Genomic DNA, 26,859 nt, shown 5'->3' with positions numbered 1-26,859 from the left:
TAATAAAATACTGATCCATTCATTATCTTTTATTGCTTTTCCCGTTTGGGACTGGAGCCGATGTCAGCCGTGATTGGACGAGAGGCGGGCTACACCCTGGACTGTTTGCTAGTCATTTACAGGGTCATTTAGAGCTCAATCCACTAATCACAAAACATCCTCTTTCCCACTCCTATTAGCACAGCAAAGGCAGGTCGGCGGTCGTGTCTGTGCTGGCACTCAGCGGACTTGTGTTATTAAGTTCACTTAACTTAGCTTTATTTATACAGCGCCATCAATACATAAAAACATGCAGGTCAAAGTGTACAATTTTTTTTTTAAATCTTCAGATTACTCGAAGCACTTTCACACATTGATAGAAGAGGTTGCTATCTTAGGTGTCCGTCAGAAGTAACTAACCCATCAATACACACTCCCACATGCCAAAGCAACCTGGGGTTAAGTGCCTTGCCCAAGTAAACATTAAACATGTGGTTTGCAGAGGCTGGGGATCGAACCCCTGATTCTGGTGGAGAGACGGACTCACTCACTGAGCCACAAATAAAAACACAAGAACCAGAGAAACCATGCCAAACTTTCGATTTATTGAAGAACTTCTGACATTTCACGGTACAGCCCTTGAATGATTCATAACTTGAGGAATAAGCAAGTTATTTTTTTCAATGCTGCTGATCAGAGGGATATGAGTCTGGGTGTCAACATTCGTGTCAGAGGGGAGAAATGGTTTTGGAACATCTCTACTTGTCAGCTGGTATTTCGACTGATTTCTCCTGTAGACTGGCGTTCGAGCTCACCACGTTTCCAGAGGAATCCACTTCCTGCACGATGGTTACAACTCGGGTGGTCTTGGTGGTGCTGCTGCTGCTGCAGCAGAGACATAGAAAGGAAGACGTCAATCAGCTTAGTTTGACTTTTTCTGTTTTATTTGACATAATAGGATTTATTATTTAACTGTTATCAGGGAGATCGAGTGGAAGATGACGAGGCAGGAGAGCCACAGGTCAAACTTGATCCTGGGCTTTTAACTTGAAGGACTACAGCGAGTGGACACGGGACCAGACCTAACCACTAGACTAGGTCATGTGTGCCCTTCGCTTTTTTATTTTTTTATTTGTCCTGCAGTTTTTGTCTGATGGGACTTCACCTGATTGCAAACAATCGCTAACGTTCTGAAAGTTTCCCATTGTAACAAATTACTTTGTGCTTAATAGCCACAATAAGGACACAGTCAATTATTTAGTTATTTTTTCACTGAATTGAAAGAACTTAATTTTAAATAAAAAGTAGATAAATGTGCCACATAAAATTGCACTGTGAAACAAAGAAAACCCATTTGGTTTGGTGGCGGTGTAGAAATAACTTTTATAACTTAGCTTATTTGAGTTAGCCGTTAACCTTCGCTTAATTTGTTACTTTTATATTTTAAAAGTCATTCATCTTTCTAGCCATTATAGTTTCAAACATATCTGTTGGTAAGATACTTATTAACGTTAGCTTATTCTGTATGTTTAACAGTAAAAAACTACAGCTAAATCAGCTTTTTAGGAAAAGTATGGATTTAGCCTTTGTTAGCTTGTTTACATAAGCTTTTAATTGATCTGTTTAATAATAACATCCAGCTGCTGATCTACTGTCGAGTCAGTTATAAAGTTATGTCTGAAGAAGTCCCTGAACTCACCTCTCGGTCTCGCCTTCCAGCAGCCTTCTGTACTCAGCAATCTCCATCTCCAGTCGGGTCTTGATGTCCAGCAGGTCGACATACAGGACCCTCTGGTTCTCCAGATCGGCCCTCAGCTGGGTCAGCTGCTCCTCTAGGGCCACCACCTGCTTCTGATACCCTATTAGCATGTTAGCATAGCGGCTCTTGGTCTCCTCCAGAGTTACCTCCAGGGCTCTTTTCTGTCAGGGGAAAGAGGAGGAGTGTCAGCTCAGCAGTGTTTCATAATAATGGTCCACATCAGAGAAAATGTGATGCTTTTCATTCGAAATGTTAGGTCACCTTGCTGATCTGAGCCTGCAGTTTGATCTCCAGAGTCTGAACTGTTCGTCTGATATCTCCGATCTCAGACTTTGACGTCAGCAGCGTATCGGTGCTCACAGCCACAACTTTGTTCAGCTCTGCCGTCTGCGGAGAAAAAGAGTCGATTATGTCATTGAGCCAATAACAGGATTCATCTGGAAATGTCAAATCATATTCCAATAATGATGAATTCACTGAAAATAAAGAGGCCTCGAAACTGAAATAAACTGGAACTAATGAAGATTTCTTTTAATAGCCAGTAGGGAGTCTCACCTTGGCCTGGAACCAGGACTCCAGGTCTTTCTGGTTCTTGATGGCGACGTTTTCGTAGTGTTGTCTGATTCCGGCCATGACGGCGGACAGATCCTCCTGAGGCGCAGCGTCCACCTCCACGTTAACTTGACAGCCCACCTGAGCCCGCAGAGCGAGCAGCTCCTGCAGGGAGAACGCGGTTACTCGACCTGGTTTTCAGACGGTTTCATTCCTTCGTCTCTCTGTTCTTGTTGGTTCTTACCTCCTCATGGTTCCTCTTCAGCTGGACCAGCTCGATCTTCAGACTCTCCAACTGCTGCTGCAGGTCGGCTCGGCTCAGATTCAACTCGTCACGGACCCTCTTCAGCCCGCTGATGTCGGCCTCCACGGACTGACGCATGGCCAACTCGTTCTCAAACCTAAAAAGAAAACAAAAAACAACTGAGGTGATTAAATGTTCAAGAAGGGCAAATTGTACAAAAAGACCAAAGTAACACATCATTTACGTGCTCTGGCCTTTTGTGTGGGATGAATTAAAGTGTCACACTTACTTAATTTTGAAGTCATCGGTGGCGAGTTTGGCGTTGTCGATGGCGAGGATAAGGGCGGCGTTTCCACGTGCAGCGACGTGAAGCTGAACATGAACAATAAAAACTTCATGAGCCTCTGATACTTTGGCTTCAGGAGATAGAACCCAGCCTTTTGTAAGATCGGTAGAGCTGCATGGCCACCAGGTGGCGCAAAAAACAATCCATCAACAAAGAATAAAATAAAAACCAAAAGTTCTTTTAGTTAAATTTAGATTCCTAAAATCTGTTCTAAAATCCCTACTCTGCTCCATGACGAAGATTTGATGGATTCTTTATTAGTAAAACTGTGTATTATTGTAAATTCATTTTTAACACATGGATGACATTTTTAAGTATTTCCTTAAAATTGAGACAAAAATTGAAACAACTAAAAAAAATGTAAAGAAGTCATGAAACTTAATAACTTAACAATGTTAACTTAAAAAAAGTAAACAAATGAAAAGAAAAAAGTGTATTAAGTTGTAAACTTTAAAAAATATTTTAAAGAAGGTGTTAAAGAAACTTTGATGTAAGTTACGTAAAGTTCACACCTAAAACTTTTTAATGACATGAGATCAATATAAATAAAACAGATAATGTATACGCTTGAAGTTTGTTACACTTAAAACATTTAAAAGCAACAAGTCAACTTTAAAAAAACTTAAAACCCTCTTTAAAAAACATCTCAGGTGAAAATGTGTCCATTCACTTGGTTAAATCCCCTCCCGCCCCGCCCGCAGCACAAACACAGAGAGACACACACCGGTGTCATCAGACAGGTTTCTCGACTTTGAATGTGTCTCTCCTTACCCTGTGTTTGATGTTGTTTTAAAAGTCAAACATCATTTCACGCAAATATTAAGAACACATATTTACTGAGGACTCGTGGTGATAAAGAAAAGTGAACTTACCTAAACATATTTACACGTTCAACTCTTTATGTCAACAACATCCAGCACTGTTTGTCTCTTATGAAACATCAACCAGAGTCCTTTACACATGTTCTTGATTAAAACATAAACAAATAAAAAATCAATAGACAAAATATCAGTTAAAGTTTGTGTTGGGAAAGAGTTAAACTCATACATTTATTTAATTCACTGTGTTGTAAAGCTGGATTAATATAAACTGATGATTTAACATCGTAGTCTGCTGATCGGACCCACGAAAGACTTTAAACTACGAAGACACAGAATATGTTATTACCCTGTGTTTCCTGTTGTCTCTTCTCTTCAAAGGCCAAGCTGTCAATCAACTGCCTTAAGGCAGGTCTTTATGTTTCCACATTAGTTCAATATTTCTTGTTTATTTCTCTTTGAAGTAAAGTTTTATTCGCTTCGCAATTCTGATCCCTGATTGGTTCAACATGTTGAGATCTTTCTGTTGAGATGTGTTGGCTGTGAGGATAAACTCAGGGAAAAGACGACCTTCAAAAATCTTTCCTGTGTTCTCACCTTTCCCTGCAGCTCTTTCGTTCTGACAGAGTAGCTATTGTAGTCGTGGATTTCAGGTCCCACTCTGCTCTCCAGAAACTGTCTGATCTTCAGCTCCAGGTCTCCGTTGGACGTCTCCAGGCTTCGCACTTTCTCCAGGTAGGTAGCCAGGCGGTCGTTCAGGTTCTGCATGGTCTCCTTCTCGCTGACGGCAACGTCGATGGCGTTGCTCAGGTCAGCTCTCCCGCCTGCTGCAGAGCTCGAGGAGAAGTTGAAGGAGGCCTTGGAGACACGGACTCCTGACCCTCCAGCTCCTCCATACACACTGCCTGATCCGGCGCTGCCCCCCCAGCGAGAGGAGGACACGGAGGAGCCCATCAACATGGAGCTCCTGATGGGAGAGAAGCTGCTGCGGTTGGAGTAGGAGGTCATTCTGGGGGTCAAGTCTGAGCGGAGAGTGAGAAGCTGCTGGGACAAGGAGCCTTTTATGGCTCAGTATAAGGCTGGGTGGGCGGTCAGGTCGGGTCGGGTCGGGTCGTTCGGCTTGGATAGTCAAACAAGCCTGAGGGTCTCACCGTGGCCCCGGGGTACGAAAGCAAACAGGTGACGAGCGGGTGGCGTGCACAGGTTGGGTTTACAGAAAGTCTCGACACTGTCTCTGCTGGCTGACCATCTGAGGCGGATCAGGGGGCCCAAGGTGCCCAGGAAAATCCAGTCCTGTCAGCTCCCCATAGAGCTCACGGGACCCAACATCCAGTCAGACCTCAAACGCCTCACAGGTCTGACCAGAATTTTCTTTTTTTTTCTTTTTTTCCCACCAAAAACTGTGCATTAAAGAAAAACACATGAAGGAATGTTAACACCATAATGTAACGAAAAGGACTGATTCTTCTCGTGATCTTCTCGAGGTCTAAATGACTTATTTATGATTTTGGATCTGTTCAGCTTGAGGCAGTGAAACAGGTTGTCATGGCGACAATGTAACGCTTTTGATTCACAATAGGTTGACTCATTGTTGGCATACGTGCCTGACATCTTTACAGAGAGGATTCAGACCATGTTGGTGAAGATTAGGTTCCTTTATTAACCAGATGTATTCTCTTCAAAACCACCAAACTCCATTCATTTAAAAAAAACAAAAAAACATTTTTATTCCTTAAACTCCAGTCCTGGAGGGTCTGAGCTTCCTCAGACTGTTAGACGTCTCCCTGCTCCGACGCAGCTGAATCCAATGAGCGACTCGTTATCAGGCTTCTGTAGAGCTTGATGACGACGCGTTGGTTTAAAGCAGGTGTGTTAGAGCAGGGAGAGGAAGTTGACCCACCAGGACTCGAGTTCGACACCTGGTAGATCGTAAGTTATTAAGCGTGCTATATTAATCTGTTGTGAGTCCACAAATAAGTAAACATAGTCAAACATCAACACTAAACAAACTGAGCAAACACAGCAGGACATGTACGACTCCCGTGTGCCGCCACGTTACAAAAGGAAAAAAACCTGTTTGTTTGTTTGTTTTCTCCACGGGAGTCCAGGGGATCGAGTTCATTCATTTATTTGAATCAGGGGCGGTGTGCAAAACAACATCAGGCTTAAAAGAGAAGAGAAGCTTTGTACGAGACTATTATTACTAACTCCAGCTCATTTCCATCTGTGGTCCGTGGGCACGCTTTAGCAATAGAAAAATGCAGATCAACCAGCCACGCACACACGCTTCACATTTCATAAGAGAGAAGACGAACACAGAGCACCACAGATATTAAAACATTATGTACACGTTTCCCTGAGTTGTAGAAAAGTTGTCGAGGGGACAAAAACAAAAAGATTGGTTCCTTATAATCGACTTTTTCACTTCATGGGAGAAAGTTTGGGAGAGTGCATAAAGAAACAAATTAGTCAGGAGATTATTCTTTCATTTAAAAGAAGAAAAGTGGAGCCACGCACGCTTCGGGAAACTATACAGTTTCCGCTTGAGGCAGACCATGACGCTCAGTTTGTGTAAAGGTTTGTCTCTGTAGAGATCCTGTCTGCACTCATGTCACACAGTCTGAGTCTGTCAGTGACAAGAACAAGAACTTCCAGGTGACACACTTAGAGCTTCTTTGATTTAGACGCCAAAATATGTAATGTACCCAGGTGGGAAAAAAAGAAAAGAAAAGAGAGCTATCCCTGCACTGTTTATTTTTCAGTGTTTATTTTGCGGTGAAGCCTTTCTTGCTCTCTGTGCTCACCTGAGGGGATTAACGAGCAGAAAAGGAGACTCACCTGACCGGACAGTCCGGTTCCTGGCCAGGCTCGGGTCTGTCCAGGCGCTGTGTGAGGTCTGAGGAGACGAATGAAAAAAGAATGAAAACTTATTTTTGTCCTTTTATGATTTGAACTCTGACCCCTGCACATCCTCTTTTTCACTTGTTTGAACGAAAGTGACACCAAAGTAGATCTGACATCGATTCAACATCATCTGAACAAACTCTTTATATTATATGATGTTTCGAACTGAAGTTCAATGTTACTTTTCTGTTTTTACTTTGAGTGGTTCATTGTCTTTTGCATCGTTAAATTTGTTGTGTGTTTGTGCGTTAAAGGACCAATGCGTCAAATTTAGAAAGACAAACTAAACAGCGGCTGTTTCAGAGCTTTTTCTTTTCTTTTGTAGTTTCTGCTTGTTTGTTTTGTTATTGAGAAATGTTGCTTCTACAGGTTTTCTTTGGAATCGGAGGCTGACGGGAGTAATTATGAGCTTAATGCATTCTGCAAACTCCCCACATGATGTCACCAAACCCTAAACACTGAACACTTTCAAAGCCTGAACAAGTCAAACAGTGGGCGTCTCGCCCGGCTGTGTTAGGAAGTGGTGCAGGAAGCAAAAAAAAAATCTCTAAATTTTAGGACCTGATGATTTTAAAATGAGTTATTAAAGTGTTCATATTGGCAAATTAATAAAAAAAAATGTATCCACTGATTTTTAGATGTATATTTCCAACACTGGCTGCTTCAGTTTAGCTCTGCTTCCTGGCAGCACCTTTCTGTTCATTTAAAATCATTTTGGACCCAATTAGCTTCAACAGTAGGCCTATGCACAGTTGGGCGCTCGATGTGTTTGTAAAAAGTCTACGGTATTCATTTGGAGAAAAATATAGGAAAACACAAACAACTCTATGAAGAAAACAGGTGAAATGATAGCCGAGTGGTTAGTTTGTGCACCGCTTGTACACAGTGTTGTAGTGAAGACCATGCTCACCAAGACCAAGACATACGCAGGATGAATGCTCAGAGACCGTGAGTTAGGGATCGGGACTGAGTCACATCTTTGTATCATCAGGTGTGCTGAGATGACTTTGAAGAGGATGAAGAACAGATGCTCGGCTGTTGATTGCAAGAGAGAACTGCAGCTCTTTAATGGTGCAATGATTTCATTCTCTCCCTACTTTCCTTTAATTGTCCATAAAGTTTAAAAAGTACATGTTATCCAAAAAAAAGTATTTTTTTTATGAATAAAAAAACGTTTGACGAAAGCAGAGAAGTCGAGCGCTTCCACGCGGTCTGCACACTGTAGGTTGAGCAGGGAAGTCATGACAGGAACAGGTGCTCTGATTTTTCAGCGAGATTGAATCTATTGTGGAGAGGAGCAGCACGACACACTACGAGCTCCTGTGCAAACTTTCTGAAAGACTCAGACACAAGTTGTGGTCTGTTGTCTGAGCGTACCACTTCTAGTATTCCATGAAGAACGATTATGTAAACACATTTCTTCCTAACTACTGTGTAGATATTTCACACACCTTCCTTTGTATCAAACATAATTTCTTATTTCCCCTACATGAATTCATGCAATTTGTTCCCTTTGTAATTCCTCTGACATGTTTAGGCGTTGATGCTGGAAAAGATCCAACAGCCTGAGGTTTTGAAAGTTAACAGGCTGAGTCTCTGTGTCAGATTCTGAAGAACAATAAATCACTTGACAGTTATTATAAAGCTAAGCATGTTCAGAAATAACTTTCAGAGTTTGTTCCTTGAGTGCAGTGAACTGTAACAATGCACTCATACAACCACAGCTTAGGTGATCATAACAGAAACTAAATTAAAAAAATATGCAAACCACTTGTGCTGAAACTGTCAGTGTTTGAAAGCTCGCGTTATGTAAAGACATAATGATGCTGAGCATTTGTAATGGTAGGTATGAAGCATCTAGTTATCAGGACATAGAAACACGTTCAACTTGGTTTCCTTATAATGTACAAATATGTTAAGACTACTAAATGGCAAACTCCACTGTAAAGAGATTTCCAACAAGATGCATTTTCCGTGAGCTAAATCACAGTTTGTGTGTGGTCTGACAATGAGGGTAAGAAACATGGACTAAATACAGGTGTGACAGTAAAGACACAGGCGAGACTGATAAAGACAATCAAAATGGGAGGGGAACACAAAGGACAGAAATGAGGACGAGACATGATGAACGGCAAAATCCACAGTAAACAGAAAGAGAGACACAAGGATACAAATGACAAAAAAACAACAAGGAACAAACAAACTAAAGAAAAGCAAATCTTGAAAAAGTCCATTTCTGTGACTCATTGCTGGTTTGCCGGTTCAGTATATAAACCTGACAAGCAGCTAAAATCCTCCTCACCAAAGCTCTTAACACTCAGGCATATAAACTGTACATAAAGAAGGACGAGGTGACAGCTTCCTTAAAATGAAGCTAAAACATTTGTATCTTCCCACACTGTCCCCTTTATTCTTCAGCCTCTTACAGCGTTTTTCTGTACGCCTGACGCTCATAAGGAACCTGATAAAGACGTGTTTTTAAGAGCTCTGACTTGTCTACAGTTTGCAATAAGACTGGCTGGGCCTGCAGAGTTAGATTTCTCAGTGGCAGATTCTGCAGAACTGCTGCCTTTGTGCTACCACCCTGCAGAGAAAGTTATGCACAGCACAGCAGGAACCCCGCGTAGTAAGAGTTCAGCCTCAGGGTGTGAAAACAGGTCCGTTAACAAACACACAAATAAATTCAGATTCAAACCAAGCGTTGTAGCTGGTTGCATTTATTTAATAATCTCTCTGAAGCGTTGGATTGTTTGCAGTGTTGAAGGGGGTGTGATCGCCTCTGTAGAGCCATGGTGATGAAAGACGGGACGCTGTCAGCTGGGTGTGATGTTTGACAAAGGTTGGAGTGGGGAGAGGAGGTCATAAACAGGCTCCTTCACAGTGATCAACAGGTGCACAGGGTCACAGATAAACTATGCAAATAGAACCAAAGCTGCATGGCGTCCAGGGAGCAAAGTGCAAGAAAGACTAAAGAAAATTACTCAGAGCAAAATCCAACAAGGGGAGAACACGTCTCGTGGAAGAAAAAAAAAAGACAAACGTTTTTATATAACAGAGATATGGAAGTAAAACCAGATGCATGGAAACCTCAAGCACGTGTGAGGCGTAAATAAGTCTCGCCATGTGCGGTCTGAGTTGGTCACTTTTCGGTGTCAGATGAGAAGATTCAGTTTACATCATGTTTAAATAGACTTGGGTGTAAAGCGGTCAAGGAGATGAGAAGAATAACATACTCACTGCTTATTTGGATGTAACGTAACGTGTCTTCCGATCACGGCCATTCCAGGTGAATGTTTCTGCACTATGAAGCTACCAGCTAACTAAAGTGTGCTAACATTAGCCTGATAACACAACAATGCAGGGCACAGGAAGTTGCACTTAAGGCAAAGTACAATTAACGCAGTTTGCTTAATTGTGTGTTCTGTTTTTTTATTTAACCTTTATTTATCCAGGAAAAAACCCATTGAGATTAAAAACCTCTTTTTCAAGGGAGTCCTGGCCTGGGGTTTTGGTTTCATGGCGGTGCTCAAGGTCGACGCCTTCTCTCTTTTAAAGCAGGGGGTTTTAAATATTGGAAGAGTGCGGGTCTCCTTTGACAATCTGTGTCCTACAGAGTTTATGAAGCTTATTCTCCTTACGAGTGAATCATAATCCAGCCTCGGAGATTATCACACCGTCATGGCTAAGCCGTCTGTGAGCGCTAACATTTAAAACGTGTAAAAACTCGTCGCTTGCTGTCAGCTTCGAGCAGCTCTGTTTGACCTTTCAGATCTTCAGGAAGTCACATTAAATGCAAAGCTCATCTTTCAAGAGAGGCTAAAAAACCCCAACACACACACACACACACACACACACACACACACACAGGGCAGACTATCCCTTTTTAAAGGTTAGGACTATTATCACTACTACGCTGGTATTTGAGTGGGTCCTAATGGTCCTAATGCACTGAAGGATTGCACCAGCCTGCAGCAGTGAAACATAAGGAATCATTTAATCCGTGGGAGAAAATACAGCTAATCTTAAAGTCTGGCAGCCACTGACAGGCTGAGACAGTGATTCTTGTACAGAAGCTACTAGATGTTGCTTTTGTTATTACCCGTGCTGCTGTTTGTTTGTCTTGGTATCTCCTGCTTTCTGCACAACTGGTGCTACTGTTTATCCTCCGTCACCTTACAGACGCACTCATGAACTCTATTACCCCCCCTGACAAAAACACTACCACCTCATTTTTCAGCTGCACAGCTCCATGACAGAGAGCCTGTAGTTGGACAATTTTATATTTATCTCAACAAATAATATGTTTGCAAAAGTGCAGCTGAAAGTAAATAGACTATTTTTACAGACCCTGCTGTACCTTGGGTTAGGGTTCATATTTGTATAGATCTACAGTTTTTCTTGAATTAGGATTTATACATGTTACTTTGCATGTGTCATTGCTTTGTTATTCATTGCTTCACATGTGTGTTGCTTTGGTTTATATGTATTTAAACATATGCACAGCTGCATGTTTCCACAGTCCCGAGCTGTGTTGTTTCGTTGTTGATTCTCATTTTCATCGTGGCATATTTCATTTAGTAAAGTAAACTTAGTAGAAGCACATCATTCATGCTCAACAACTTCCAAACTTTCTGCTCATACAAGAAACAAACTTAAACAGATTCTGAACTAAATCCCCATCCCATGTCTTCAAATTCAAATTTTTCCTCAGAGGATGAACTAGTCGAGGCCTCTTTAAAAAGCAGCTTACAACATCTCATTATTTGAAAAAATATATATCGAGCAATGCAAATGTTACAGTTAAAGGCGAAGTTTTCCAAAAAACATTCTCCCACATTCTCAGTGGGAGAAGCACAACTAACTTCTCCCACTGACCGGGCCACAAAGACCCTCCCTCTGCTCCAGTTCCCCCTCACAAGGGTAATGTTCTTTTGTTTTCTAGTTATACAGACTTTATTTCTTAAAATCTCTAACTGTTACAAACATTTACTAAAAGTCTGTCTTCTTGTTTTCAACATCAACATTATTAAAAAACTTTTTTTGAGGGAAGTCATTTGACTCTTTTCATGATATTAGCAAAGGATGTGATTTATGAAATGTTTCTCATTACAACTCTACTGTATCATTATTTCAGAACCCACACTTGGAATACACACTCTAGATGACATTATCACCCTCAAGCGTTTACAGTAAACTTCTGTTCCTGAACTTTGATTAAACTTTGGATCTCCCTGCATCTTTGACAGCTCCGCTTACATGTCTCTGCACGCTGATTACAATCTGAAGGTCGCACAAAGCCCGGAGCGTCTCGAGAGTTTACACTCTGGCATCAATAAACAAAGCTAATAATTGTCACGCTGGTGAGCAGGTATGAAGGTTACATTTCTCCCTGACCATCCCCTGACACACCTTGCGCAGGCGTTCCATGCACATTCTTTCCATCATGGTGCCTAATGATTGATTGACGGCTCTTTAACTGCTGGAGGTTTAAATAGGAGGCGAGAGACGTGTGCCTCCTCACTCTTCCCTTCTCTTCTCTGTGTTGCCTCCAGCCACAGCGGAAAAAAAACATCATCCATCATGACCAGCTTCATGTCTCGTTCCTCCTCTTCCTCCGTGAGGTCTTCCATGGGAGGCTTCGGCGGCTCCATGATGGGCATGGGTGGTGGACAGATGGTGACCTCCATGAGGGCCGGCAGCGTGTACGGAGGATCAGGAGGCTCAGGGGTCCGCATCTCCTCCGCCGGCGGCGGCGGCGGCGGTGGCGGCTACTCATCCTCCTACAGCTACAATGTGTCAGGAATGGACGACAGCGTCATCGGCAACGAAAAGTTCACCATGCAGAACCTGAACGAGCGCCTGGCTTCCTACCTGGCCAAGGTGGCCGCTCTGGAGAAGGCCAACACCGAGCTGGAGCTGAAGATCAGGCAGTTTGTGGAGAGCAAGGTCGGCCCCTCCACCAGGGACTACAGCGCCTTCTACGCCACCATCTCCGACCTGACTGACAAGGTAACGCTCATCATCACCCTCGCCATCCTCATCCTCAGGGTAACAGGTGCAGGTGAAGCTGCAGAGGTTTGACTCAGGGCAAAGAGCAGAGAGACGTTTCTTGACGAAGTGTTCGAGTTGTTCTGTGAATGTTTTCGTGTGAAGTAAAGTTGCGCGTCTTGTCCAGATCCAGGGAGCCATCAGGGTGAACGGAGCTGTCAACCTCAGCATCGACAACGCCCGTCTGGCTGCTGACGACTTCAGGACCAAGTGAGAAACAGAAACAGTCTTACCTGCATCAGAAACTCATCACTAGAGGTTCATCAGTTGATGGAAAAATGGGTTAAGATGACAGATTTATGATTAGAAGTTCAAACAAGCTTTGATTTAATCTCACCAAACGGGATCAGAGTGTTTGAGGTCTGACTGACTGTTTCAGCTGGACAGAAGTCAGAAACCACAACAGCGCACACTTTTAGATTTGGATACTGAACGGTGTCAGGTTTGTTTTGATTGGCAGGCAGCGGCGGGTAGGGTATTCATGTTTGATCAGGCAGCTCTGACTTCAGGGCTTCCTGTTATCACATGAATCACTTTCTAATAACATCTTCAAAACCACTGCTGCGGGAAACCCGAGAGAGGAGTGTTCACGGTGCTCACATTCTGCTTCTTTACACTGATGACTGCGGTGCTTTGACGTGTTGCTGACCTGTTTCATTACTTGTGGTTGGAGTTTGAATGGTGTAGTAATTTGTGTAAGTGATTCTTTAACAGCCGCACAGACCGACTCTTAACACACTTTGTTGTTTGTGTAACCGCAGAGCATCACACCTGTCAATCACTTGACTCCTCCCACCCCTCTTCCTTCTTTTTCTCAACTCCTTCTGTCCCTCCCTCCTCCTCCTCATCTCCTTCTTCCTCCTCATCTGCTCTCTTCCCTCGCCCTCCTTCTCATCCTTTCTACCCCTCCCTCTTTCTCCTCCCCATCCTCCTCTATGTCCTCACCTCCTGCCTTCCTCTCCATCCTCACCCTCGCTCTCTCTCTCTTCCTACTCCCCCGTGTCTTCTGCCTCTCCTCTTGCTCCTCTACACACATAACTCACCTCCTCCCCCCTTCTCTCCTTTCTCCCTCTCCTGCAGGTATGAGAACGAGCTGGCCATGCGCATGTCGGTGGAGGCAGACATCGCCGGGCTGAGGAGGGTCCTGGACGAGATGAACTTGGCGAAGACGGACCTTGAGATGCAGATCGAGGGTCTGAAGGAGGAGCTGATCTACCTGAGGAAGAACCATGAAGAGGTGAGGCAGCATGAAAACAAACTTGACCACACTTTAGTAGATTATGAGCTTGATCTGAGTTCGGCTTTAATTTCCTGCACCTTTCTGTCATCCTCTCTTTCCTCTTCAGTGAAATCTGTTATTAATTATAAATTATTATTATATTATTATAAATTAAGTGAAGAGAAAAATGATATTTCTGCGTAAACGAAGCGTCCTCAGATTGTCAATCAGGTTTGAACAGCGACCTCTTGATGCGGTGCTGCTTATTACATCCAAACACTCTTCTCTTTTCAAAAGTACAGATAATAAGCAGGACGCTGTCAAAGATACTGATCAGTCAGTTATTTATTTTCAGATGGCCAACCCTAAAATTTTTCAAAATAAAATCATTTAAAGATGCAAATCCTCAATTTAAAAAAAAATAGAACTGAATAAAAATGTAAATAATTTAGATTTAAAACAATTAAATGGTTTCTAAAAAAAATATTCTAAAGATACATTATTTATTAATATGTTCTTAGTGTCCGACAATACAGACATTATCCTCCAGATGGACATCTTGATTAGTGCAGCTGTGGCTCAGTGGTAGAGTCGTTGTGTCCTTGAACAAAATACTAAAGGCCATGTTATATCTCCTGCTGCTCTGTCAGGGAATAGTGACATCTGACTATACAAACTAAAGTCCATTTTCCATTTTGATCAAAGAGTTAGAGAAATGTTTAACCAGAAACGGCTGTAAAGCTTCTCTCTCTTTGTTTTGTGTTCGGCCTTCAGTGTTTCCATTTTGTATTTAGCTAAAAATGAAACGTCGTTCCTCTGCAGGAGCTGTTGGCGATGCGTGCCCAGATGAGCGGTCAAGTGAACGTGGAGGTGGACGCCGGTCCATCAGCGGACCTCACTCAGATCATGGCTGATATCAGAGAGCAGTATGAGGCCGCCGCTGCCAAGAACCAGAAGGAGCTCGAGGCCTGGTTCCAGACCAAGGTAACAATGAAACAGCACTCCCTGTGGACACCGAGCTCACCTGCATGTTCTTGTGTTTTTAGATCTGTGTGTGTTTTGTGTGTGTTTGTGCAGTCCGAGGCCTTGAACAAAGAGGTGGTCACTCAGACGGCCACTCTGCAGACATCCAGGACAGAAATCACAGAGGTCAAACGCACAATGCAGAACCTGCAGATCGAGCTGCAGACCCTGCTCGGCTTGGTGAGTCTCTCTGTGGTACCGAAAACTTACCTTTAAAATCCAGAGTTTACAAAGTGCTTTCACAACAAGCGTATCACGAAACTTAGTGGGAATTAAAGCAATTGAAAAAGTAAAGAGGAAATATAAGCAAATGCACCAGTTTTAAAAAAGAGGCTGACAAAGACCCTACAGAGACTCTATGAGGGCATCAGCAGAAGAAAACAAAAACAAATGAAGATTTTGGCAGAGGCGCTGCTGGTCAACAGGCAGGGCAGGTAGCTGCTTGGGGCCCCAGGCCAGTAGGGGGCCCCGCAATGGCTGACAAACTTTAAACAAAAGCATTGCCTCAAAATTTGTACATTTTGCAAACAACAGTACGAAACCTGCCAAGTCGGGTCCCATCTGACAGCTCTCACTCTCAATGCCCTGCTCAGCATTTCAGCATTATTCCTGTTAAAAAACCAAAATGTATCAACAAAGGAAAATGAAGAGTCATCCTTCTAAGGGTGGAAAAAAAGGTAAATAGTGTTCAGCAGCGGTGACAGTTTTAATGTGTTTTTCTGCAGAAAGCGTCTCTGGAGGGAACTCTGGCCGAGACTCAAAGTCGCTACTCCATGCAGCTCTCCGGGTACCAGTCTCAGGTGGGACTGGAGAAGAATCAAAGATGAACATTTCTATTTTAGACTTGTGTTGGTTTAGCTTTAAACTGTTCTTCTTCTCCTCCTCCTCCTTCAGGTGACCATGCTGGAGGAGCAGCTGGTGCAGCTGAGAGCCGACCTGGAGCGTCAGGGACAGGAGTACCAGATGCTGCTGGACATCAAGACCAGGCTGGAGATGGAGATTGCAGAGTACAGAAGGCTCCTGGATGGAGAGTCCAGCAGCAGGTGAGACTCAGTGGAGGAGGGGGCTCAGGTGTTTTAGACCCACCTGGTGGTGGGGGTCGGCTCAGTTTCTACCTTTGTTACAAACAAACTTAGAAGAGAACAGATGAAACCATTAACATCATCAAACGTCTTATTTAGCTATTCTTCTGTCAGTCTAACTGATCCGCTCTCTCATTGGTCGACAGCATCTCCTCCTCCTCCTCCAGCAGCTCGACAACAAAACGGACAGTGACAGTGGTGGAGACGGTGGTTGATGGGAAGGTGGTCTCCTCGTCGTCCTCCTCCAGTGCCTCAGTCCTGCGCAAATGAGGGACAACAGAGGACGACAGCCAGTCTTCTTCTTCATCATCATCATCTTTCAAGGATGACGATCAGAGATGTTTGATGTTTTATCAATAAAGCAAGAGTCAAGATTAACTGTGCGTGAGAGACGTATCCTTCTGAATTTTAATTGTGTCTTTATCAACTTCTGACAGTTACCATGAGTTTAATCATACACACACACACACACAGTAACATTGAGATTTGGTTAGATATGATTAAAAGTGCACGAGCCGACACTCACAGATGACAGAATTTCTACTATGAGTTGTCGCTGGCCGTTGTGAGTAAAATAATAATATTATTATTATTATTATTATTATTAAAAATATAATGTATTTAATGAACTCAACTGCTATAGGTTAATAGCATGTGTGAAACCAAATCAAAAAGTATCTATCTATCTATCTATCTATAAAAATTATTTGAGATAATATAATTTGATTATAATATTGCATAACATTTGATAGAGTATAAACTATTATTATAGATGAAACACTACACACTTCCCTTGTGCAGGTGGGATAACAACAACACAACCTGAGTCCATTATCATGATGACAAAAGATGCCGTCATAGGACAGGATGTGTTGCAACGCTGCCCCCTGCTGCTTCTCTTTAATCATGACTTTCTTCTTCCTTCTTTCTAACCGAACATGGTTGTTCATTTCCCTCTCATTTACTCAATTCTGCTTCTTATTTTTTTTGTTGCTGTTTCACAAATTCTTCTCTGAGCCTTGGTGTGCAGGCTGCTTCACGCCGGGATCACCGTGCACAGATTTTATTTCTATCCATCCTGACAGGTGAGATATTTTCAACCCCTCTGGGCCTCATTCCTCAATCTACCTGCACAGATTTGAAATGAATACTTCTCTCCTCCATTGTTAAGTTCTCAAATGTTGTCAGAGCGATTTAGGATTGATTGCATGACTTGATTTAGTTGGTTTTCCCATGAAAAAAAACCTCACTTATTCAATGGTGATGATTTATACACTAATTCCCCATGTTTTAATTTCTTTGTAGGATCTATGAGTTTTTATTGCAGCCCATATTTGCTTGTTATGTAACTTATTTTCAAATATGTGTTTAAGATCATAGAGCATATGACAAAGATTAAAACACCTGTCATTTCCATGAACTGGTTTTCTTTCTGTGTGTAGATGAGTGAATGAACGTTGTCAGACAGAACAACAGAAACTGACTTGGTTGATTTAACAAAAGTGTCTTTATGAATGCAGTCTGACTGAAACTGAGTCGCTGTGGAGACATATCAAACTCATGCTGGTATGAATAGACGTGTAAGGACATCGTGTTAGAATAATTCCCTGAGGGTTGAGAACATGAATACTATGAAATAAAAGTGACTTTTTTCTCTGATGGGAACTAATGCTGCTTTGGTCCCCTGGTGACACAAACAGGTTGGAGGCCCCACAATGTTATAAAAACAAGCACACGTCTTTTTTTAAGCTAAGCCTTTCAGAACGACCTCTAACTACATTTCCAGAGCTTTTTTTGCACAACCTTTACCTAATTGCAACTGAAGACCAAACACATCACATAACTTGTAACATGTCCTCAATTCATGGAAATGTCTTCTTAGAAATATTATCAACCTCCCAAATGTATCCTCACTTTACTCACACGTCTTAACTCCCCTTCAAAAATATCTGACTGTCCCTGCTTTCCAAAAGTGTCCGAACCTCCAATAAGACTCCTCACCTTCAACCTCCCCCCTCCAACATAATCACCAAACGTTCCCATGAAAAGTAAGACTCTTCACCTCACCTTTCAACTTAATCCCTCAGAGTAGTTTCATTTATCAGAGTATTAAAAAAAACACATGCAATCATTTCTAAATGACAGGTGGGTGTGTTAGAAAAGAGCTTTGTAATTTGTTTACATGCCTCACCCCCTGTTCTGCCCAATGAGAAGCACTCGTTGGGTTTCTCTGATCTGATTTGCTTATTTACCCTCCAGAAGTTTGGTGACCTTTAAAAGCAGAAGAAAAAATTTGAATTGGAAAGCAGTCCTATTTTAAGGATTCGTGTTTCATTAACTTGCCCCTCCCCCGCCTCAGGCCGATCCTGAGTTATACAACTCCGCAGTAGACCCACAGTCTCATCATAAATCTGATGTTTTCTGTCATCATACAATCTGCCGAAGGCTCTTTTTTTTCTGAAGGTATTTTATGAGCAGAAAATGTGTCAAGAAAAATGAAAGAATAAAAAAGACAACTGACTGAACTTTACTGTGAAAAGAAGTGTTGTGCACCTCTATCTGGTCAGCATCTCTTTCTGATTTTTAAACTAAACGTGACTATAAAACTTGAAAAAAAGGTGAACATTACTTGCTGCAGTGACTGGTACTTTTTTCATTAAAAAAAAAAAAACTTGTGCTGCAACATAATCCTTTTTTAATGACAGTTACTGGTTTGCACATTGTTCTCACATTGTTGAGCTTTTAGATCGTGTGAACCTGCAACTCCCTCATGGCTGCACACCACGGTGTTTACGCTTCAGTAACAGATCCAGCAGGGAAGGCTTTGTGTCCAGTGTTTCGCACTTGATTCATTCAACCAACACTGCAGGTTGCAGCTTGGTTAGCAGGTGATCAGATCATTAAAGCCCATGTTTTCACATTTTAAACTTCAAAAGTCAGGAGTGGCACTCATATAAGCAATCCCTCTTGTCCTACTTTATGCTACGGTTCTGTTCAGGTACAAAGAATGCCAACTGACCCTGAAGAGTGTCGCTCGGTGATTGTACCAAAGAAGCCATGCAGCAGTCCTAATAGAGGACAAACTGCAATTTCAAGGATTTTTTTTTGGTGTGGGTAATGTCACATGAGCACTGTCCCATGGGTGACCCTTCCTATAGCTATCATGGATCCTTGTTTACTATAGGGGGCGACACTGTGTTGCACTTGTAGGCTGTCATGCCAAAGCAGATCATACCAAACTGCTCGGTGGTAACAGAAGTGTAGCCTTCAGTAAACAACATCTGTAAAACATGGAAAAGAACTGGACTGACGGTTGAGTTTCAATTTCGATGGTTATATAATTTTCAGAATTGGTTCAGACTTCTGATCTGCTGCCGATTGGTTTCTGTTGTAACCTGGAAAGAACATGGAAAGTTAAGCCTGTTGTTTGAGTTGACTGACAGATGCTTCACAGAGCTTAAAGTCATTCACATATCAGGTGGGGATTAGTTGGATGGATACAGAGTCACCAGAGCAGAGCCTGAAACCGGTTGAGAGAAACAAAGAGGCAACCACAGAGATCACCAGCACCACCCCGTTTGCCTGGCTCATGCCCCCCCAACTAAACCCCCCAACACCTGTGGAGAACCCCCACAACCCATAACCACATCTTGGTCGTTTTTAAAAAACTGTTGGGGTGGATTGTCGTGAAATGTTTCATTTGCCCATCAGGAGGACGTTTTTTTCAGGATCTGAACACAATGATCAAGAGTTTTGGTGTTGAAAGAAATACCAGAGGTGTTTGAGCAGGCTTTGGTTGTATTCAGGGTTGTTAATAAATAAATATAACTATACAAAGAAATAGAACAGGAGGAGCAAAAAGAGATTAAACCACAGTCAACGATCCAGCCTTGAGAGTATAGCTGGCTCAAAGAGCTTCCATCTGCAGCTGTACAAGGTTATACATGTAGAATTCAAAAATACCTACAGACATACATGCAGAGACACATGTGCCAGTAAATCCTGCTGTTCATACATGAATGGCTCTTCTGGCTGCAGGGTTAATGCTGGTACATGTGACAGCAGATCACGGCCCATCTATCAGCTTTTTTTTTTCATTCCTTACATCAGAACACTTCTGCCAGCTCGGCACGTTCGCTGAGACCCAAAATCACAGATTCTTCTCGCTCTCGTTCTTCAACGAGAATCAGAGGTTTAACTTCATTGTCCAAGCTGTAGAAAAAGACAGGACAACATAGATGTGTTTTTGTTTGGTTCCTCTAATTCAACACATAGCTGGTGATACCTGGGACTAGTTTCCTCCACCACCACTGCCTGCATGTTTACAACATCTACTAATGGACGAGGCTCATGAGCCACATTGTTCCTTCTGATGTGACAATCCATGCCGGCAGGAGCGCACGATAAAAGTATGTAAAGAAAGCACAGTGAGTTCACACTAAACACACACGGATATGCATCGCACATACCGCAGCTCACAGGGACCTGCACAGCTCCATGGCGACCAAAAAACAGCTAGGGGTGTTTTCCCACACGGCAACGCACGTGAAGAGGGATGCTGACAGGTGAGCGACAGACATGCAGGTGAACGCTCGCTGCCAGGAGGAGTTTCAGTCCCTGCTGCCGCTCTGTGAGCTCTTTGTGCTGACAGAGAGAAAAAAAAAGTGCAGCGACCGTGTGTTACATCACGCAGCCGGAGAGTACAACAAGTACTCGAGAACACGTAGCGGCCGAAAGTACATCGAATGCTGCTACAATGAGAGGCGCTGCCAAACCAACGGAGGGTCCCAAAACAGCAGCTTAAAATGAGCACATTTTGCAAAGATGGTAGGAAACCTCCCTCAGGGGGCCCCATCTGGCAGGACTTACTGTCGTTGCCCGGCTGAACACTAGTTGGAGGGCCCTAGATGAAGGGCCCTAACAGACTCTCGAATCGCCACCGACTACTATTCCATGACCATCACCTAAAGGTGCTCTGAAGGACAATTCTACTGTACTGTAGTGTAAATCATTTAAAGGGCTCCACCTCCACAAGCTGCAAAATGACAGTAATGACACATTTATGTTAAATAAATAAACAATGCATGATTTTGTATTTTTACTTCTGGAAGTTTGAATAATTGCAAACCTTTTCTGTTAATGAATTATTGGCTGGAGCTGCTGCACGGTTCACTTATCTTCTTTCATACAAATGATAACTTGGATTTTTATTTAAGCAGTTGTCCATCGTCTGAGGGTCGGTCTCTTCATAATTTAATTTTCAGGGTCATCAGATGACTTGTTCTGGTTCTTAGCAGATATGTTAAATAAGACGTCAGCACCATAGACTTTATATAAAGATGGACAACAGGTCTCCATCTCCTGCGAACAAAGCGCTCTGTACCAGAGTTTGTTCGTCTCCGTCTGCAGATAAAGTCGACATCCGGATGAGACATTTCTGACACCTGCATGATGAATACAGACACGGAGGGATGAAGAAAAGTCACGTCTGAAACAAACCATACCACACAAGTATCAACACCATGCAGCACTGTTTGTTGTTGGGATGATTGGTGTGTTTCAGGGACCACTGCAAGAATTGATTGTAATTCAGTAGTTCAAGTTGAGATGAAGTGTTTTAAAGTGATTTGGAAGAGATTTCTAGCTGCAGAGTTTTGGCATGAATGCTGCAGGACTTATTAAATTGTCAAAGACACCTTACAGCTGTCTACCACAGGTGACAGTTCTGCGGTGAAATAATGAAGCTTTTTTATATACCTGTGCAGCTGGAAACTCGTCTGAACTAGCTTACAGCATGGACTGGGTTTTTTTCACGTTGCAGAAAATATGTGCAGCGCAAAAAAAAAAAAGTTCTTTAAAATCATAGGTGAATGCGTTCATAAGGGTTACATCCTCCTTTAGGCGGGGGGTGTGGAGCGTCGACCCCACCCCTCACCTGCAGCTCAGCCCAACTGAGCCGCTTTAAAAGCAGCAAGCTGATCAGTCTCTCCTCACTTCTCTCCTCTTTCCCTCCACCGGAGATCAGACAGACAGAAGGCTCCTCTTCCTACTCCATCATCATGACGACCATGATGTCCGCTTATTCCACACGGAGCTCCATGGGTGGAGGTGCCAGCTTTGGCAGTGGCGGAGGTTTTGGCATGGCAAGATCATCAATGGGTGGAGGCATGAGCTCCTTCAGCATGCAAGGAGGAGCGATAGGTGGAGGAGTGAGGGTCTCCCAGGCCAGCAGGAGCTTCTCTGCGGGTGGCGGTGGCAGCGGTGGCGGCTTTAGCTTCAGCGGAGGAGCAGGTGGAGGTTTTGGTGGCGGCGCTGCTGCAGATGATAGCCTCATCGGCAACGAAAAGTTCACCATGCAGAATCTGAATGACCGTTTGGCCACTTACCTGGCCAAGGTGGCCGCTCTGGAGACGGCCAACAACGAGCTGGAGGTGAAGATCAGGGAGTTTGTGGAGAGCAAGGTCGGCCCAACCACCAGGGACTACGGCACTTTCTACGCCACCATCACTGAGATGCAGGGAAAGGTGAGGAAGAGGGGCACTATGGGAAATGTTGTGCATTGTCTGTCGTAGCTGTGGTCCAGTCTGTTATGCATAGATGCATAATTGAAGAAAAAAAAAATCCTTTTTTCCCCTGTAATCCTCAAAAAAATCAAAACATTGACAAAATATAGCAGGGAAATGTACTTTGTGGAATCAACAGCTTTTGACCACCATAAATTTTGGAGGGAAAAAAGTCAAAGGAAATTAAAAATTCAGAGAATAAGTTCAACTTCTCCACCCCAAAGTTAAGAATTTTAACCATGAAACAAAATGCAATCCAGAGGAAAAATAAGAAGTGGCCATGATTTAGTAAAAACGTCGAGTAACCAGCAAAAAAAAGAAATATAAGACTAAAGAACACAATTGCAATCCTCTACCGTGTTTTGGCTTCCATAGAAGAAGAAGCCTCGATGGTAGGAGTCAGTAAAAGTGATGGATGTCTCTGACCACACCCAAATGTAAGAGACCTGAGTGAGTGCGACACACCTCGCGAGCCGCGCACACACTTCAAGCTGCTGCTCAATCACCACATAAAGCATTTGATGAAAACTCTTCAGAACATCTGTACTTCACTTCAGCTCATTATTTTACTTATCTTCAGATAATGTGGTGATCTTTGTTTTATAAACCAGCAGCTGTAATTGGTCGATCTTAAGGGATTAGGTCGTAAAGTCTGATTGGCAGCAGGAGACTCAAATTTAAAATTTGACATTTTTTGTCTCTTGCTGGACGATACGTTTAAAACATGTCCATTCTCTGACATCGTGAGCAGCTTCAGAAAAAGGAACCTGATCATAGTGTGTATGTGTGTGTGTGTGTGTGTGTGTGTGTGTTTACAGATCCAGGAAGCCATCCTCCTCAAAGGAACAGTCATGTTGAACATCGATAACGCCAAGCTGGCTCAGGACGACTTCAGGATGAAGTCAGTAACGTCAACTTTTTACGTTTCTTTTTCTTTCCTGCAAGATGTGAAAAATATCACAAACAATAAACCTTCACATATGATGGAGCCAGAGAGATGGTCCGAATGTTTCGACATCCTCACAGATACAAATCCTCCTCATTATGAGCAGTCTCACTCCCCCTGGTGGCCACTGTGGGAACAGCAGCAGCATGATTTACTTTGAATTCCCTTTTTCTTTGCAGCAAAGACATATTATATATCGGCATCACTCTGAGAAATCTCACATTTATGTTTACAATCATCCCTTACACTCTGAATCCTTTTTGACCCTACTCTGACGCCGTATGACCCGTGCAGGTTTGAGAACGAGCTGTCGATGCGTCAGTCCGTCGAGGCCGACATTGCCGGGCTGAAGATGCTGCTGGGAGAACTGGCCATGGCCAAGACCGACCTGAGCATGCAGATAGAGAGCCTGAGGGACGAGCTGGTGACCATGAAGAAGAACCACGAGGAGGTAACAACGCCTGGCTAACAGCTGAATACAAAAGCAGCGAGTAAATAACTAAGAACTAAAGCAGTCTAAAGTTCTTTGAGGCTGAATTATTCAACATGTACTCTGATTTTCTTGGTTAAATCCTTTTTACACCTGCTCACATAGAGGAAGTGGGCATCATACTACAGCCAGTCAGGGCGGGGAAATCCAATTGTTTAGGCTTAATGTTGTGGGAGTTGTCATAACCATGTTAAATCTGTTTTCTTGTTTTACTCAGTGACATTCAGAGTGTCTCGGTCAGCTAACTTACCCCTCCTCCTCCTGCAGGACCTGATGTCCACGCGCACTCAAATGAGCGGTCAGGTGAACGTGGAGGTGGACGCCGCGCCTCAGACTGACCTCACTCAAGTCTTGGGTGAACTCAGAGAGTCGTATGAGATGGTCGCCGCCAAGAGCCAGAGAGAGCTGGAGTCCTGGTTCCAGGCTAAGGTGAAGGGAAAGAACATGCAACCAGCTCCACACCTGCGTGTTTTTTGTTGTCTTTGTTTTCCTGACTTTCTCTTTATTCTCTTGTCTCAGTCGGAGGTGATCAAGGAGGAAGTGGCAACAACAGAGATGACGCTGCAATCAACAACATCGGAGGTGAAGGACGTGAAGACTCAGCTTCAGAGTCTGGAGATCGAGCTCCAGTCCCAGCTCAGCATGGTGAGGACACCTGTAGCACTTGGCAGCATTGATTGATTGATTCCTGATTGAAACCATTGTTTCGGTGGTTTAAGAAAATCCATTCAATTTAATTGCGACACAGAATCACGTTTATTAAAAACCTTCTTTAAAGAGGAGCGCAGAGCGATCAAGAACTGTCCAAAACAAACTCGAAAAAGTGACTAAATAAGTAAATAAACGATATGAGATAGATACTGTATCTATGTTTTGTCAAAAAGATACCGTACCTATACATCTTGATTTGTTAGGATTCTACTAAGAAAAGCTGTTTTAACGTTTAATGTTTGGACTCTTGACTTGTTTGAAAGTCTACATGTAGGTGAAAAATCAACGCTCTAACTGGTCTTTCACTCTGCAGAAAGCGTCTCTTGAAGCCACACTGAGCGAGACCCAGAGCCGCTACGGCATGCAGATGAACGCATACCAGATGCAGGTGAGTTGTCAGGACTGCTGGGAGCACATTAAAGTCATTTAGCCTTTTCGAGCATCAGCTCTGACACGGAGCATACCTGTGTGCAGGTGACCATGCTGGAGGAGCAGCTGGTGCAGCTGAGAGCCGACCTGGAGCGTCAGGGACAGGAGTACCAGATGCTGCTGGACATCAAGACCAGGCTGGAGATGGAGATTGCCGAGTACAGGAGGCTGATGGACGGAGAGGGAGCGATGTAAGAAGAGAAACCAGATTTATTTCTGCTTTGAAGTTAAAGGATCATCTTTTAAATTAATCCCAATCCTGATGATTGAAAACGTCGTTTCACCATTGTTTCTCTGACTTCATGTATCATCGTTTGCTCTCTCTCTCTCAGATCTTCAATGGCCTCCTCCTCCTCCATGTCCTCCTCCATGTCCTCCTCCTCCACCACCACCACCACAGTCATCACAAAGGTTGTCGAGGTGGAAGAGAGCATCTAAGACCAACTGCACGTCTGTCTGAGCCGAAGTCAAACCTCAACCATTTAACGTTCTGCACGCTGATCCAGGCTGCAGATATCGATTTATTCTCCACTTTAATTCACAATGAGTCCACAGATTCTTGGGGTTAGAGGGGAAATTTAACCTCGTAAGTCTGGGCAGGGAATGAGCGGGGAAAAAAAATTCTTCTGTCTGATGCTGCAAGGAATAAAACTTTTCTCAACTCATAAAAATGTGTCCGGAAGTCTCTGAGGAAAAACACGATGAAATCCCCCAATATACAGCAAATGGTTCAGTTGACACTTGAAAAAATTGTAGGCATATTACAGAACAAAAAGCCCAATAAAGGATTGTATTTAGGGTGCCTAAACTATGAACTACAGTATGGCAGAATCAATGACAAATGAACAACCCACCAACTAATCAAGGCTTAAATATTTATTTGAAATCTCCAGGAACAACAAGAAGCTAAATGCTAAAGTAGGTAACGTCCCATACTCAAGATCCTTTAAAATCAGACAGAACTCCACTCTGTGTTAAACTTTGGCCGACATCTTAAATGGTCTGTTAGTACATTAAACCCAACCGCAAGAAAAAGTATGTAAAAATTCTCCATAACGTCACAAAGCAAAGGTGAAGAGGTTCAGTTAAGTTACTGAATTAGCTAATGTCCCTCCATGCAGACAGCTAGCGGCTCCCACCTTCAAGTCTTCGTACATATTTAAGAGGCGAGTTACATTAAAAACTCATCAAAATACAAAACGAGACCTAAACTTCTTTTTTGTACAAGGCCGTACACATTTATTTCTGTTTTTTTTAAATTGGACGTTTTAACAGGATTTACTCACTTTTGGAAGCTATGCCAAATGGACACTCGAGGAAGTGCAGTTCATTCGTGCTTCAGTGAAAAGGAACTTATTTTAAACAAACACCTGCATATTAAACATGGTGTTGCTTGAAGGCTGAATTTGCAACTCTTTGCTCCAGCAGATGTCACTCTTGAGCAACAGCACGAAACCAAAACAACCCGAACCGTTTCCTTCTGTTAGCATGCTAATTGTAGAGCTTTTTGGTTAGCTCGTAGCTTCACATTGCATGTACATTTATATAAAACAATTATGATCTAAAATGCTTACCTGACATTATAAAAAGCAGTGAGTACAGTACGTTTCCTTCTCTTCTTCAGTCCTTCACTTAAGCAGCTTTTATGAGCAAGGGGAGTAGCCTGCAACAAAACAGCCAACGGGAGTCGCGCGTCACATTCACAAAATGGCGCAAACACGTAAAAACAACAGAAGACAAGATGTC

General features: G+C 43.0%; 2 protein-coding genes across 2 annotated transcripts; one reads left to right on the top strand and one right to left on the bottom strand.

The window, feature by feature from the left end:
- Positions 1-737: 737 nt before the first annotated feature.
- LOC306837679 (keratin, type I cytoskeletal 19-like) lies at positions 738-12,047 on the bottom strand (the record flags this gene model as incomplete). The annotated part of the gene is made up of 9 exons (XM_079365423.1): positions 738-861; positions 1,679-1,899; positions 2,000-2,125; positions 2,294-2,455; positions 2,535-2,691; positions 2,824-2,906; positions 4,296-4,720; positions 6,537-6,594; positions 11,997-12,047. The coding sequence occupies 9 exons, from the start codon at positions 12,045-12,047 to the stop codon at positions 738-740; spliced, it is 1,407 nt and encodes a 468-aa protein (XP_079221549.1).
- Positions 11,664-25,802, top strand: LOC306837678 (uncharacterized protein). Its single transcript, XM_079365422.1, has 16 exons — positions 11,664-12,611; positions 12,778-12,860; positions 13,731-13,887; positions 14,692-14,853; positions 14,947-15,072; positions 15,618-15,692; positions 15,787-15,935; positions 16,121-16,242; positions 21,876-22,498; positions 23,356-23,438; positions 23,778-23,934; positions 24,241-24,402; positions 24,493-24,618; positions 24,998-25,072; positions 25,159-25,304; positions 25,446-25,802. The coding sequence occupies exons 1-16, from the start codon at positions 12,183-12,185 to the stop codon at positions 25,549-25,551; spliced, it is 2,781 nt and encodes a 926-aa protein (XP_079221548.1). The 5' UTR covers positions 11,664-12,182; the 3' UTR covers positions 25,552-25,802.
- The last annotated feature ends 1,057 nt before the right edge of the window (positions 25,803-26,859 follow it).

Source organism: Symphodus melops, assembly GCF_947650265.1.
Source record: "Symphodus melops genome assembly, chromosome: 17".
Taxonomy (NCBI): Eukaryota; Metazoa; Chordata; class Actinopteri; order Labriformes; family Labridae; genus Symphodus; species Symphodus melops.
This window is presented reverse-complemented; position numbering and strand designations above follow the sequence as displayed.